Below are 17337 nucleotides of genomic sequence, written 5' to 3'. Positions count from 1 at the left end.
TCAAGTACAGGAAAGGTAAGTCAACTCACGGGCCTCAAGTACAGGAAAGGTAAGTCAACTCACGGGCCTCCAGTACAGGAAAGCTAAGTCAGCTCACGGGCCTCGAGTACAGGAAAAATAAGTCAACTCACAAGCATCAAGTACAGGAAAGGTAAGTCAACTCACAAGCATCAAGTACAGGAAAGGTAAGTCAACTCACGGGCCTCAAGTACAGGAAAGGTAAGTCAACTCACGGGCCTCAAGTACAGGAAAGGTAAGTCAACTCACGGGCATCAAGTACAGGAAAGGTAAGTCAGCTCACGGGCCTCAAGTACAGGAAAGGTAAGTCAGCTCACGGACATCAAGTACAGGAAAAATGAGTCAACTCACAAGCATCAAGTACAGGAAAGGCAAGTCAGCTCACAGGTCTCAAGGTACAGGAAAAATAAGTCAGCTCACGGGCATCAAGTACAGGAAAGGTAAGCCATTTCCTGGATGTGATGTAAACCTGGGCATAATTGGAGTTCTCTAACAATGTACATGTATGATTTCTGTAAAATCATGAATTTTATGGTGGGGGGGGGGGGGGGGGGGTATGTAATAAGTTTCATTGTGTTCATGATATCGAAATACAAAGAAATTTAGATCCTCAATGAATAAGAGAAATTAACTGAAAATATCTTTATTAACAAAATCAAGTTTTCAAAAAGAAATTATATCAAGGTTTCCATTAGCATGCTTATTTTTTCACAAAATTTGAAAATTTGACACCACAAAGATAAGTGATTGTATTGTTTATGTTGACAGGCATGTGAGTAATACAGACAGAGTAGGCAAGAGATACAGAAACATGGCCAATGTTTTCTCCATCGGTGATGATGATGACGGTAAAGCTTTCTAGCTCACCTGAGCTTTTCCCATTGAAGTTTGCCTGATGTCTGTTGTCGTTATCTTCTCACATTTTCATCTCCTTCTCCAGAACCACTGGGGCAGCTTTGATCTTCAAGAAATTTTTTTTTTTTGTAAACAATCTGTATATATCATAATACATGTTCAATATATGCATACCAAGGATCATGTAGGAATACAGACAAGTTTTTTATATGTGAGAGAGATAGAGAGTTAAGGAAAGATCAGGCTCCATCTGTTCCAATGGGTATCAAATTTTTCGCTATCACCATTTTTGTAAAATAGGAATTTTTGTGTTTCATAAAAGTTTTAAGTACTAGGATATTGCAAAACTAATGTTCAATAGATGTGTTCAAGGCCTGGATCGAATTACAGAACACTTGTACTGAGTCTAATGTTACTGCAGATTCACCTTAAAGTTTGTTTTACAACACTATGATCCATATTAACAAGAAAATGTATATTAATGAACTTTTATTCGACAATAATATCCGACACATTAATGATATTATTGAGGAAGATGGTACTTTTTTTTGGCTATGAAACTTTTAGTGCTACTTATCGATATACTACTTTTTAAAATAACTAAAAACTGCAAATTCCAATGGTTTCAATACAGAATAAATATTTAAACAGAATTTTAGCAACAAATTCGTTTTTATTCAAAATTTAAAAAGTAAATTGTAAAATGTGTACGTTTTCTCACAGAGAGGAAGAGACAATAGAACATATTCTATGGGAATGTGATTGTGTTCAAGCATTCCTAGATGAGTTTCAACTTTACATAGAAGATAAAACAAACTTTAATATAATTTTTACCAAAAAATATTTTATTTATTTTAGGTACTCCTGGTAAAAAGTTTTGTATGCAAAATACTCTTATCCTTTGGTTGAAATACTATATTCATACAGCAAGAAAAGTTGAAATTTGCTTGAAAGTGTCTTGACATAATTTGAAGTAGATTCAAGTTTGTTCAAGTCATGGCCCCTGGGGGTAGTGTTTGACCACAGTAGGAGATGAAAGATTTACATAGAGATTTATAGGAAAAATCTTTAAAAGTATTTTAAGAACAACAAGGCATTTTTTAGTCATATTACTCTGTGTAGTGCAAATTAAAATTATAGTTTTTTTGGTTTTTTTCAAATTTGTTCGAAACTTTAACTTTGCTTATAACTTTTGAATTGTGAGTGATACGGCTTTCATATTTTATTTATGCATTTCTTGTGACAAGACCTTTTTAGGTAGTAAAGTTTTTAACCTTGTGATCTTGACCTTGGAGTTTGACCTACTTTTAAGGAAATTTACCCTATTCAATATCTCCAGTTTGGGCCACAATATGGGTGATTGAAAAGAAATCGCAGGTGAGCGATGTGGCTCACGGGTCTCTTGTTTGAAGGCTCTTGTGCATAGGAGGTTAACCTTTTTCTTCTGAGAGAAATGTTCAATGAAAAAAATCTTAAGTATTTCAATGATTCAAATAGAGGGATTACCACAGTAAAAAAGGGGATATTATATGCTGTGTATTTTACACTTCTTACCATAAATAAGTATACACTTACCAAAATAAGTTACTTGCACATACAATATATATGGGTTACATCATAAATACATATTTTTCTATGCAAAATACATAACTCTTATATATGAATAGTCTAAGATGACGTTAGGCTTTTAACTTTTTATATCCTTAATTTTTATCAAAATACTTCATTTTCTGAATTTTTTATTTTCTAAAAGGAGATATTATGCAAACTTTTATCTTGAAACCATTTGTAACTAATTACTAATACATATTATTGTGTATTTAATGTGTACTTTTATAAGACCTTTTGATTTTTCACCTTAAATAAATCGATATCACAATTTAAAAGACTAAGCCAAAAATATTGAATGTCCACTATTGTTTTACATTTATTAAAGTTGTACCCTTAAATGATAATTTTACTGAGATAAATTAAAAGTTATAGATAGTGAATTCAGCGCTCTTTTTTTCCAAAATCTGTAAAAAGCTTATTTGTATACTTATTTATGGAGGGCAGGGTATCAAAGAGATCACAAAATTGTTGTTAGAAGATTTGCTATTTATATCCTTGAATACTTCACAATGAAATAATTTGCATTGTTGTTATGATTCCATTTATTAACTTCGTATATATGTCCTGATACATGTAGGTGATGACCAGCTGGGAAACTCCTCAGATGATGAAAGAAAGGAAGTTGTAAATATTGAAGTATGGCTGAAGAAATCTGACGTAAAATACTCGTGTAAATGTCAAGAGGTCATAGGAAATGGGTATATGTTTTCAAGGTAAGTTTCAAAGGACTAAGAATGCTAACATTGTAATTTGGTCTAAATTTGACAGTATTAATCAAAACTACATAAATCTTGAAGTTTTATTTGAAATTAAATAGATTAAATCATTAAATATATTTGGTATATAAAACTAATTCAAATATGAAGTCAAACATGAAAAAAAACTAAATCCCTGTTAGACTCAAAACTCGCAATCTACAAATCAGCAGTGAACACATGAACTGACTTAGCTACCCAGCTAGGTGATGAAATTTATAATGAATATACAAATATTGCTGATATTCATACTTTCATTCATGTTTTAAAAGGAAGTTGGTCATTATGACAATGCAGTATACATCCTTGATAGGCTGCAGGATTTATTTCTTTGCAAGAAATATAAAGTATATGCACCCGATTGAAATAGGTATTGGGCACACCATTTTCTTTAGAGTTTAGGCAAGATCATATTTCAGAAGATTATGTCATGATATGCCTTGATTTTAAAGAGTTAATGGTGTACAAAGTAAATGAGTGCAGATTTTTTTCATAATATTTTAGTCCCCTACTGGCAGAGCCGAAGGGGACTACTAGTTTGCACTCCATTCATCCATCTGTCTGTCTGTCATTACTTAGTTTTCCAGACTTTTTTTAGTCCCCTAACGGCAGGGCTGAAGGGGACTCTAGTTTGCATACCATCTGTTTGTCCATCTGTCTGTCTGTCCCTCTGTCACAACTTGGTTTTCCGAATATCTTTTCATAAAGGCATCTTCTATTACAGATCAAGTTTAAGTTTCATCATAATTGAGTGATTTTTATGAGGTTTATTGAACTTTCTAGACTTTTCTTTACAATGCCTTAACGTAAATAAATATACATGAGGGTATGAACTGCGAAATTTCACACTGACATACTTCCTGAACTGTTAGTGGGTGTCCTCCGGGTTTTCCAGTTTCCTCCCACATCAATGACCCCATCTCACCAATATCTGAGCCAACAATAAACATTAATATAAATTGAAGAACTTCTTTGTTAATCGCCATAAAATAATTAAAGTTTTAATTATTTTTTTTTTAAGAAGGGCTGCTGTTTGAAAAAAATCCTCCTACATTTACTACTCAGTAAAGTTTTTCATTATTTACAGACTAGATTATCACTAGATATTTATTTGTGCAAGCCAACTTGAATTTTAGTTATTTAAACTGTGTATAACATGACGTGTCACTTTTATGGAAACTTTTTGTATTGAACATCAATGCACAGACTGGTGTGTCTAAGCAAATATGCATCAGAAAATGATCAAATAAAAAACTTAATTCCAAGAAAATTCTCTGTACTTTTGTGATCTAAATTTATACTTCTAGAAATATGTGGTGGGTTTTGGGGTTTGGTTTTTTGTTGTTTTTTTTTAGCCTTGGTTAAAATTTTGCTAGAGAAACAAATACGTGTCTAAATTTTAGATATGACGTTGACCAGAATATAGAGAGACTGACAAAATTACAAGTTATTAGATATTTTAGATGTTTTACAAGCATAGGAAACAATCTTTATGACAATATTAGAAAATCTATTTCAAATAATGATTTGAAAATTTACCTGTCACCTGAACATGCAAATCACATAATTTCACTATCTAAACATGGTTATCGAAATCATGTTCGTTCGCAAACAGTGATTTGATAACTTAGGAATAGAGAGAAGGTACAGGAAATTCCCCACAGTTATCTAAGATATAAGTATTTTATTTGTAAGTTAAACTCCATTCTGAATTCTGAGAGTTGCATGTCTCATTTCTAGCATCTTCACAAGTCAAGGAGTATTGATTCGTTACCTAACACTGTGAGGTAAGGAATCAACAACTCTTGACTTGTGAAGATGCATTTCTTGCACTATCAGTCATATTGATTATTGCAGTAAGTGGTAAATGATGCACCCTCGTCAGTGGTCAGATTATTGCGTATTTGTGGTCCTAGAGTTGTTGTTTCTGCTTATTTGTGGTCCTAGAGTTGTTGTTTCCTAGTTCTATCTTACATGTATGTTTGAACACAATTTATAGCTGACCCAATTTTTTCACATTTTGCAGCTATGTGTTGGTGACAGACACTCATTTGTATGTGCTCCGTGAGATTCCGAACAGAAAAAACATGGCACACATTCAGGCACGACGAGCTCTAGGAAGTGTTGTAAAAATCACGTCCAAGAGAAAGCACCCAGACTTCATCACTTTCAAGTATGGATCAATTGAGGGAGATGTTATTGAAGTTACTGACATAGACAGGTTTCTTATGCCACAGGCAGCAGAAGCAACAAAGATTATCAAACAACAAATCATCAGAGTACTGGATGCATTAGATAGCTGATTTGTGACGACTGGAATTTTCTGGTTTGGATGCATAGTGTTTAAGCATTTTTATTTAATATATAGAACAAAATTGGACTCGTGTGAATAAAGGAAACATTGTTCACGAATGTTTGATAGTTACAGTGTAAGTGCATAATGGCAATATTCCTGCATTCACTGAATTGTAGGAAGGCTCCGGTCTTCTTCAGTATAATTTAACTCGAAATGAATAATTGTTCCTGAATGCATAAAACCATCCAAGTGTAGGTACATGTAGTATGTGTTGATTGATTTCATTACTTAGTATTGTACACTATTTATTTTCACATAGAAATTCTTTCTGTGATACATGTTATTTTATTTGATACAATTATTGTTTTAGTTCATACATTTGTAATTCTGTTTAGGTCATCTAGAGTGTCTCAGATGGCCTATTGTGATTGGTTTCTGTCCATTGTCATCCGTGTGCCATTGAATTCTCAGAAACTACAAGACCAATACCAAAATTGCTATGGAACATCTTTTGGGTTAATAAAAACTGTGAATTATGGGATCCTAGGGATAAGACAGAAATCTCTAAAAATACAATCTTTAAAACTCTTTTTACTCCTGAACAAGCATAAAATCTGGTTACAGAATTATACTAAGCATGAAAGCCTCTCCCAAAACTAAAATTCATGGACCCTGGGTTAGGGGTTCAGGCCCAAGCAATGGAATATATGGATCAAATATTGAAAATGCGTTACTATTTTATGTTTAAATATCTTCTTCACTCCTTAAAATTAGGAAACAAACAAGTTGAATATTTATATTGAGCATGGAGTCATCTGCCATCTTGGGTGAGAGTTCCAAACTCGAGGATGGGGAAGCGAACTACTGGTAGATGGATAGCTATGTTGAGCGAGCATGGAGGCCTTTACATAAAAATGAGAAATTTGTGGTTCAGGGTGAGTGATAAGGATTGTAGAGTGAGAATGTAGCGATTTAAATCGGGGGGGGGGGGGGGGGGGGGGGGGGGGGGGGGGAGACTTCTCAAAATTAAACCAAGAGCTGATGTGTAATGATATTGAGCATGCCAAAATTATGAAAACTCATTTCTCCTGGACCAGGTTCAGGCTCCAGGGAAAGAGATAACTTTGTGAAAATGCATTAAATCTTCTCCAACTCTGAACATCCTGCACACAAACTGGGTGCATAGTTATATTGAACGTGGAGGGCTCTACTAAAATTTTGAAATTCATAACTCACGGGTTAGAAATTCCTGCCTCATGGTGAGTGGTGACTCTTAAACAGAGAATGCATAACATCTCTGAAAATCTGTTTTATTACTACACATCTTCTGACCGGACAGTATGTTATGACAATGAACCAAGGTCAATTTTCAGAAGGGTTGTTATGACTTGTTTGTAAGGTCATTTCTGAGTACTATTTCATGATGCATTGTTTATTGATACATGTATTTACAAATAAGATAAGTATGGTGTAAACTAAAGAAATTTGTCTTGGCCACAGCTTATTGATTTAGTTGCCCATTTTATGCTATTAAACATTGTTTTTGACCACAAGACATCCATTTCTCAAGATGCATACTAGCACAATTTACACACAATACTTCAAATTTACATTCTTTGTTGTATGATACTTGGGTGACCACTTTATTTTAAAATTTTTGTTGGTATTCAAAATTGTTTTGTTATCGGCTAGATTTGTTTTGCATATTTGTCTGTTTATGATGTATGTTCAACACAACACTGTAATCAAGTCAATCAGATCACCAATCTTTTACAGTGACTAAATAAGAAACACATATACAGTAAAACTCGAATATAGCGAACACGGATATAGCGAAATTACGGCTATAGTGAAGTGAAAACGATTTCCCCGGCAAATTCTGTATATATTCTATATAAAAATCTGTGTCTATAACGAACACGGATATAGCGAATTTACGGATATAACGAAGTAAATTCTTATTCCCCTTGAATTAAAAATGAACGTAAAAATCACCTTTCATAACGAATTTATTTTTTTCATTTTAAACTCTGTGATTTTTAACAATCGTTTTCCATTGACATAAAGGTTCCACACTTATTTCAAAATTTGTTTGCATTTTTTTCAAAAAAGGTTGTTAACGCAAAACAAATACACATACGTTTCGGAAATATATTGTCGGTATTGTTTACTATTTTCGTTAATTAAATTTGAAGTTTGATTGCATTTATTTTATCATACACTTCTTTATTTGTGTAAAGCAACAAGTAAATGACAATTGCAATAGACTGTACATGTATGTATTGTGCAAAATGTTGTTGACATTTCTCTCGAGACATGTTCTTGCATGACTTAATAATCCATCAAGATAAATTATCATATATAAATCAATGTGTGTATTTCTTGTATAAATTTTTTTTTTTCTCAAAAATCTATAAGCTTCATTTCTCTTAAAGACAATACAAACGCAAGTATATCGATTGCTGATTTATTATAGAACTGATATACATGTAGAACAAATCAGTTTTATAACGAATTCGTTATATTTGAATTATGAATTCGCTATAAACGTAAAGCGAATTACGCTTATAGCGAATTTTTATAGAGGGTCCTCAGAAATTCGCTATATCAGAGTTTTACTGTATACACTGTAAACTTCTATATTAAACTGTCATATATTTCAAAGAGATGAAAGTATGGAGCAAATTTGCTATGGGCTTGTTGCAATACACAGTGGACAAAATTTATAGAAATGGGCTGAACCTCCTACTTCAATGCTTATATATATATCATATTTTAAATGTGAATTAACCCACCTTTTTTCTTTATTGTTCAGTATATCCCACTCAGAGAATGCATACCTCCACCTACACTAGTGTCAAAATGAGCGGGGGGTGCTGCTGCATGTATACTCAGAGTTCCCTCAAAATCCAACCATTTGTGCTTTGGCTCAAGATCTGCCTTACTCTGTTTCACTGAAATCCATTTTTCTTTTATTTAAGAAATGAGTACACAAACGTGATGAATACTCTTTCCATTAAGCTTCATACTTACAGCTTATAGAAGGACGGTAACAAGGTATTCTTCTACAATTGCTTTCAACAAGCCCTTTCATCCAGAACAGAGCTCAATTCAAGTGTTATGAGGATGGCTAGAAATTCTTTTATTTAAAAAAAAGCATCAAACATCTCATGTAGTGCAATAGAATTTAAAGTTTTTAGAACTTATGTGTGATGTTAAAACAAAATTCTGATAAATACAGTGAGAAATATCATGTTAATAAGTTGAGTAGGAATACAATTAAGAAATAAATATCATTTTTGAAAATACATGGAAGTATGAACTGCAACACTATTGCCTGCTTACTACGTGAAGCTCGTTAGCACTTCATATTAAAAGTACGCCGGCGTAAAGGGTTGCAGTTCATACCCTCATGTATTTTCAAAATTGAAGTTTATTTCTTATAATTATATTTACTTTCATGTCTGTCAGAATTCCCAGTCGTTGAAATAGACATACTAGTATATTTTCCTGCATATGTATTCATATGCACGTTATTTATGACTGCAATGCATTCGTGAGGAAATGGCTATGATTACGATTTGAAGAGATATCAAAGGCAAAACCATCCCTTTCCAGTTACTGTGAAAAATTTCAAATGTATATAATATATAGGTACTATAGCAAGTTCTCTTCTCAAGGACATCATAGATACATATCAATGTTTAACTAATTACAATTATTATGTTGTATGCTTTGAACTTAATGAAAACTGAAAATTGTTACTAAAAACTTTGTAGATCCTTAAACTTCAAATTTCCAGTCTAAGACGTTTTCATCCAAAAAGAAATGGCTAGAAATTGTTTGACTGTATGATTTATTTGTATGTCTTTAGAAAAATGAAATCAGTTTTAAGATATGCTTCCAGCAAAATCATCAGTAGTATGCTACTGTCACTGTTATATATATATATATATCAGAAGTGCTTTAAGACTACAATTCCCATTTTTCAACAAAAGTGAAATGCAGCTTGTAACTGAATACATATTATACTATACAATGTGTTAACATGAATATATATTAATTATACTATACAATGTGTTAACATGAATACATATTATACTATACAATGTGTTGACATGAATACATATACTATACAATGTGTTAACATGAATACATATTATACTATACAATGTGTTGACATGAATACATATTATACTATACAATGTGTTGACATGAATACATATTATACTATACAATGTGTTGACATGAATACATATTATACTATACAATGTGTTGACATTTTCTTGGTCAAGAATTTGCTTTAGCTATACCTGAGAAGTACAGTATTGTACATTAAGGGTAGCTAAAGCTTTAGAGCAAACTATGACTGAAAAAATGTCAATAATTGTTTTACATGTATTACATCATTGAATGATTTAAAACATCAAAACTGGCTACTGTCTAGTTTACAGAACAATCCCTGATGGGTCATCTTTGTTAATAGCTATAGTGCAAGACCTTGTCCGCACTGATTAGACATGTGAGTTTTTCTCTATTATATGGTTGAACAATTTAAAATGTGAAATTGGTTATTAGAGCTTACCAAATGACACATGATCAGCCATCTACGGTATGTTTATATGTAAAGTGCAGGACCTAGTTAAAAGTAATGAAAGATGTCAACCATAAAATAATAACCAATTGTATTAATTTGGGAAATCTCAATTGATTTTTAGTCCACGTTGAGATGAATATTCTAGTTTGTTGGATCTAGGGGCAATCGGAAAGTTCTGGAATTATTCGATAACATATAACAGCAGATGTCTTGGCCTGGAGATCATAAATGGATATCAGAGAACATGCAATCTCATGACAAAACTCTATGATTATTTTATTTTCAATCTTCAGGGACTTCCATTGAAATACTGAATCATGCAATACACTGTGGGTGAACTTTGCTCAGAAATATTTTAAAAGTTTAGAATGTAAAAATTTGAAGTTTTCAACTGAGTTTATGGTCATCAAGCCGGGTCGTTATGAGGTGAAATAAACACATTCCTTGACTACAAACTTCAATGTACATGTAAATAGTGAAAATTGTAATGATGATGTATGTATTCTGTCCGTAGAATTTCACTATTAGTGTTTAATCGTTCTCCATATACATATAGACTACTCATAGTCTGAAGGTTTGAGGGTTGATTGGGTGCAATAATATTACACACAAACATACACTGTAAAATAGCTAGTGGGAATTATTAACACTCATCTTACTATATAAATATAAGTTATATTTACTTTCCATATAGCTTATTTTTTCAAGTGCATATTTTGCAACATATTCCTCTATAGAACTTGAGCACCACGAGTTATAACAATTTATTTAGTACCCGTCAGTTGCCCTTTGAAACTGTGGATGCTTGTACATCAGAATTCTGCTGAACAGACAACTCTTGACTGCACTTTGTTCTATTTTGATGAGCTAGCTATCTTTAATTTTTGTGCTACATGTTACACTTAAGATCAAAGTAAAAGTAAATCTAATCAGATTTGTGAATTAAAGAGTAATTCATGTATCCTGTGATTGTAGATGATTTGAATTCAAGTAATTAAAAACATACGAAGTTAGCATTATACTAATTAGTGTGATTGGTTCAATGATTTTAAAGTTCTTGCCAGGGTATGGTAATTGAAATGATCAGCTTGAATTGTCTGTGGAAATTGTCTGATCAGAAATTGTGAACACTTCTGTATTTATATGTCTTCGTTATTGAATATAGTTCTTAAATAAAGTATTGCCTTGAAAATGATATGCAGTTGAGATTTTCTGCAATGCATACTTATTCCTAATATATGTTACTTAATATTTTGACGGTGCTACCATTGGAGTGAGCACAGCTACACACACGTTTGTGTGGATCCAGAATTTAAAGAATTTTTTTGGTGGTCGCCAGTCATCATGTTTTATGATTGGTGTAGTATGACAGTTTGGTATCACTTGATATTCGTATGATTTCCTCAAGACTTTTTTTTATTGAAGGAAATCGTGCTGTAGTGTAAACTCAAATATTCATAATGCATGCTCCTTATATGAGAGTTAACAAATTATTGTATAGTGACAAAGTACTTCATTATTTAAAAAAAAAACAACTATAGCAAAGTGTGTCTGAAGTCCTGAGGGATCTTTCCAGTTTGTCCTCGTTCATAAATTTACTGCTTTTGCTTTGGACTGCCATTTATTATAAAAATAGTATATATATTATAATGTATATATTTGTGTGTGACTTTACCAAGGTCCACTCGGATCACGGGCTCGTCGCGAATTGACGCTTCCTATTCTATATTTACACTTAGTAAGTATAGAATAGACAATGTCAAATTCTAATAAGACAAAAATTTTGTGACGAGCCCCTATGATACATGCAGCAAAACAGGCCTGGATTTCTCACAGTAAACTTGAGTCAAAATGTGGACATAGATCTGAGATTTTACTCAAATTTTGACTGCTCAAATAAAAGAAAATTCATTAAGTTTGAGGTATTTTCAAGAAATCCAAGCCAAATTTCATTCTGAAATGCATTTTCCTAACATGTTTCAGAACAAGAGGCCCATAGGCCTTATCGGTCACCTGAATACTAGTGAAAAGGTATCACTACTTCCATGGGCTATGAAATCTAGAAAAAATTTCCTATTCTGAATATTTAAGCTAAATTCTAATGTTCAGCAACAGTATAAAACAAGATGTGTTTTTAAAACCTTACTGCCCTCAAAAGTGCATACACTGATGAAACTTGGCTTTAAATAATAGGTGTATTAACATTAAAACATCAAAAGATATGACTTATTTGGACTGGGTTATGAAATTCATTTTTTGTACATCCTTTTCTGCTATTCCTAAGTATGCATTTAGATTTTATACAGTATCAGCAAACTTACACATACATACTATATACTAAGTTTGGCCCCACCCTGGGGTCAGAACTCTTTCTACGGAGAAAGTCAAAGAACAAGGAAAGATTGTGTACAAAAAAGGCCCCAAAAAATTCTCCGATTTAAATGTGTCTTGAATCAAGCTTGATCTGTGTTTTGAATAAGTTAAATACATGCCAAGTATACTATATAGGTTTATGTTGAGATATCTCAACTTAAATCAAAGTTATAAAATAAGAAATATATTTCTTATTTCATAGCATTATTACATCACGAATAAGAGTTCTTCCCACATTTTTTCAAAAAGAGCTTGATAACTGTTAAATTTCATCCAGATTATTGCTTAGGAAAAGGTGTGCCCATCCGTCGAGAAAAATGAAATTAATATATATTGTGTATTAAGAGAAGATGAAAAATGTGTTTGAATATAAATTTGCTCGACGCATTGGCTGTATGTTTTCTGAAAGGAAAACCCCCTGAATATATGAAAATTTTCATCGAATTTTGCATTTTTTGGCAATTTTATGCCAACTTCACGCTCCTGTCATACAACACAAAGCAATTTTGGATCAAATTAAAGGTAGTTTGGATTTGCTTATATATTCCTTATTTGAATGCCAGACTTTTGGACTCCTACTGAAATCATCTATTTTCTGGGCCAGATGACTATAGAAAACATCTCTACTTCTTTACAATTTTGATAAAAGACTACCTGCTCTATATCCATTTAGCACTATATACCAAGTTTGGCCCCGCCCTGGGGTCAGAACCCCTACTCCGGGGATCATAAATTTACAATTTTGGTAGAGGCCTTCCTGCTCTACATCACTATGCATTTAGTTTTTCCTACATGTGTGTGCATGGTTCTTGAGAAGATTTTTGAAAATTGGTCAATTTTGGGCAGTTTTTGCCCCGCCCCTAAGGCCCCAGGGGTGCAGGAATCCTGAAATTTACAATTCATGTTCCAAATATGTTTCATATTAAAGAAAAGAATTAGAATGATAGTTATCAAGAAGAAGTTAAAAATGTCTGTTGTTCACACATTTGATAACTGGCCAGTTTAGCCCCACCTTGATACCAAAACCCCTACCGCTGGGATCGTGAAATTTACAATTTTGGTAAAGGACTACCTGTTCTTTCTAAAAATCTATTTACTTTCAATTTAGTATCAGTAGCACTAAAGAAGATGTAATTTAAGTGTTTTACACAAACACTATATTCCAAGTTTGGCCCCGCCCTGGGGTCAGAACCCCTATCCCAATGATTATGAAATTTATAATTTTGGTAGAGGCCTTCCTGTTCTACATCACTATGCATTTAGGTTTTCTTACATGTGTGTGGTTCTTGACAAGAAGATTTTTGAAAATTGGGCAGTTTTTGCCCCACCCCTCGTGCCCCAGGGGTGCTGGAGTCCTAAAATTTACAATTTATGTCCCCCTTGTCCCAATGATGCTTCATACCAAATTTGAAAATATTTGGATTGATAGTTATTAAGAAGTTTAAAAAGTTGTTGATGGACGACAACCAATTGCAATAGGTCACCTGAGTTTACTCAGGTGACCTAAAAATATGAAATGTTAATTTTAGGTAAACATTTATTATTGTAAAAATACTTGCTTGAATGATTACATTTTGTGTTTTGATTCATGGAAATAGAATGTTTTGAATCTATAGATATTTTATTCTTGAAATAATAACTTACGTGTTGATCAGTATCGAGCACCAAATTAACATAAACTCAAATAATTTACGATATCTTCAATTATTTGAAGATATCATCTATTCATTTGATGCACGCAGCAATATAATTAAAGATCTCTTCAAATAATTAATGATATCTTCAATTCTGAATTATTGCGCGCATAAATTGAATTGATGATGGCATTAATTCTTCAGCTGAATTGATGCTCACTCTAATTGAATTCATGATCTCATCAAATGAATTAATGATATCAACAATTGAATTGATGCGCGCTACAATTCAATTAAAGAGAGCAATAATTGATATGCGCGCATTAAATCAATTGAAGAGAGCAATAATTCTTTTAGAGAGAGCAACTATATAATTAAAGATATCTTCAATTCAACATATCCACAATTGAATTAATGATCTCTTTAATTGAATTGTTGCTCTCTTTAAAAGAATTGATGCGTGCATTAATTCCTTATACAAAAGCATTGTCAATAATTATAATTGAATTAAAGAGATCATCAAATTATTTATACAGAGGTAAATTAATTATATTTCTACTGGATTGAAGAGAGCAATAATTGAATTAATGCACGCATCAAATCAATTATTGCTCTCAATTTAATTCAATCTATGCGCATTAATTCAATTGGTGAGAGCAATAATTGAATTGAAGCGTGCATTAATTAATTTGATGAGAGCAATAAATTATTAAAGAGAGCAATAATTGAATTGATGATATTTTCAAATAATTGAAGATATCTTCAATTGTTTGAATTTATGTTAATTTGGCGCTCCATAGATCAGACAGTTTGTATATTTTAAAGTAACCCTTGAAAGACAAATCAAAATTGTTAGAAAGAATCTAGCCAGACATAGGATTCATGGGCATTGTCTTTGGGTTTGGGCTTGAAGACATAAAACATGCATCATTAAAAGCAGCCGGTATTTTCATCACATGTAATTTATGACAAAAACTACAATTGTACTACTCTATTAAACAACACTGATGCCCCTGTAGCAGCAAATGTAATTCTGGTACCCAAGAAAAGGGTTTAAATTGTCACAAGGAATACAAATGCCTACCACTAACCATTCTAAAGTTATAGGTAAGGTAGAAGTAGGTCAAACTCCCTGGTCAAGGTCATTAGGTCAAACACTCTGGTACCCAAAGAAAGATCTTGTCACAAGGATATACACAATTGTGAATATAAAAGCGTGTGCCCTATTGCCAACTATTCAAGATATTCACATATGGGGACTAGAGTTTTTCAAAAGTAGGTCAAACTCCAAGGTCAAAGTCACAAATACAAGAGTACCGCAAACGATACACCATATGCCTGTCAGACAGTAAAATTCAACCTGTAAGCACATTATGCACTATGAATCAAATCATACACACTCTGATTAGAAAAACCTTAAAGTTGGTCATGGTGCACCATAATCTCAGCGAGATTCGTCGAGGCTGGATAATATTTGGACTGACGCCTCTTCCGGAAGAGTCGCCAGTCCAAATATCCAGCCTGGACGAATCTCGTTGAGATTAGGTGCACCAATCCAGCTGGCATGTGAACTGATTGTATATATCTCTCTGTGAACTGATTATATATATCTCTCTGAGAGGGAGTCTATGACAAAAATATCAATACTATATCTGTATCCAATACTATCCATGATGAGAAAACAGTCGAAGAAACTATTTGACCTACTTTTAGCCTTAAAGTCGGTCATGGTGCACCACTTACGCTGAAATGTGAACTGATTACATATTTCACTGAGAGGTGGGTCGTGACAAAATTTCAGGGCAATACCTGTATCCATAGCGGAAAAAAAAAATCTCTGAAAAACTGTTTGACCTACTTTTAGTCCGAACCAGCTGAAATGCAAACTGATCTTGTATTCCTCCGAGGGGAAGCTTGTGACAAAATTTTAGGGCAATATATAGACTGTTTGACCTACTTTTAGTCCTAAAGTAGGTCAAAGAGCACCAATCTAGCTAATATGCAAACTCACTCTTACGCTTCTTGAGGGAGAAATTGTGACCAAATTTCAACGTTCTGCATGCATCCATTACGGAAAAGCCAGACGCACGGACAGCGCCATAACATAATACGCCCGTCTGACATGAAAGACTCATCACCATCCGCCCATTCAAAAGTTATGGCCAAAGTTAAGTTTTTACAGACAGACAGATGGTAAATTGTTTTCCATGCCAATGCATGTTTTGAAGTGCAATTTTACAGCAATACATATTTAAAAGATTCCAGTATAGATTGTTTACCGGGTATTTAAGACTCGAAAAAATGTTTCATTTTGATTGAAGGAAAAAGTTGGGTTTTTTTTAATGCTGTTTGGGATACAGGGGGATTCATTCTTAGCTCACCCACCGATCCTTGATTTCAAATTTAGAGCTTTCATGATCAATTTTGCCCCTCCTCGTTGGTGTCATTAAATTGCATGTTCCAGCTTCTCCAGAATCTTTGGATAATTTCAGTATGTTTGTATATTAGTGTATTTTTTAATTCATTTCCTACCTTGGCTTGACTTTAGTTGATTCTACACTGCATGAGGATGCTTGTATATCGATTTGACAAATATTTGTACTGTTGCATTTCTTGTAGGAAAGATGATTAAAGAATTCTGCTGTAAATTACACTGTACTTTAAATTTCTTACCCTTTTGATTTTTACTGAGAATATTTTCCAGAGAACCTTTATATATATTCCTATATGTAACTTCGAACATTTTTGTGGTCAGTCCCTGCTGCAGGGGTCATGGTTTAAACAAACTTGAGTTTACAATTTATGAGGATGCTGAGTTGACTGGTCATGGTAACTTTAGTGCTTACAGGCGGTATGGGATAGGTAGTGAATGTTCCTTTAGCAAGAGGCTAGAAGAATTGGTTAAAATCTTTCGGGCCTCTTTCGAGTATGACCTTAAAATTGGAGGTCTCATGCCAGATGTCGGCATAAATAAAGAACTGTTACTTCTAAACTCCTGAACACCATGCATAAATATAAATTTATGGCACTTCACCTAAAGCTAGCTACCGGTATATCATTATATATTTTTGAATTGAAGATGAAACGACACACCGTAAAATCAAACGACAAAAAAAAAAAGCCATATATGTACAATACACCACTGTAGTCAAAATAGAAATTACACAATACAAATTGTGAAGTAAATAATACAATGGT

The 17337-nt window shown here is 33.1% G+C and overlaps 1 protein-coding gene across 2 annotated transcripts in view; it reads left to right on the top strand.

The window, feature by feature from the left end:
- Positions 1-11327, top strand: part of LOC125679252 (TBC1 domain family member 23-like) — a 30474-nt gene extending 19147 nt beyond the window's left edge. For both annotated transcript variants that reach the window (XM_048918332.2, XM_048918333.2), the window contains 3 exons: positions 787-866; positions 3062-3197; positions 5266-11327. In XM_048918332.2, coding sequence (XP_048774289.2) covers positions 787-866; positions 3062-3197; positions 5266-5542 — 493 coding nt within the window. In that variant the 3' untranslated portion in view covers positions 5543-11327. The remainder of the gene's footprint in view (positions 1-786; positions 867-3061; positions 3198-5265) is intronic.
- Positions 11328-17337: the final 6010 nt, after the last annotated feature.

The sequence above is a fragment of the Ostrea edulis genome, chromosome 2 (genome assembly GCF_947568905.1).
Source record: "Ostrea edulis chromosome 2, xbOstEdul1.1, whole genome shotgun sequence".
Taxonomy (NCBI): domain Eukaryota; kingdom Metazoa; phylum Mollusca; class Bivalvia; order Ostreida; family Ostreidae; genus Ostrea; species Ostrea edulis.
The sequence above is the reverse complement of the archived record's forward strand: the minus strand, read 5'-3'. Positions and strand labels throughout refer to the sequence as shown.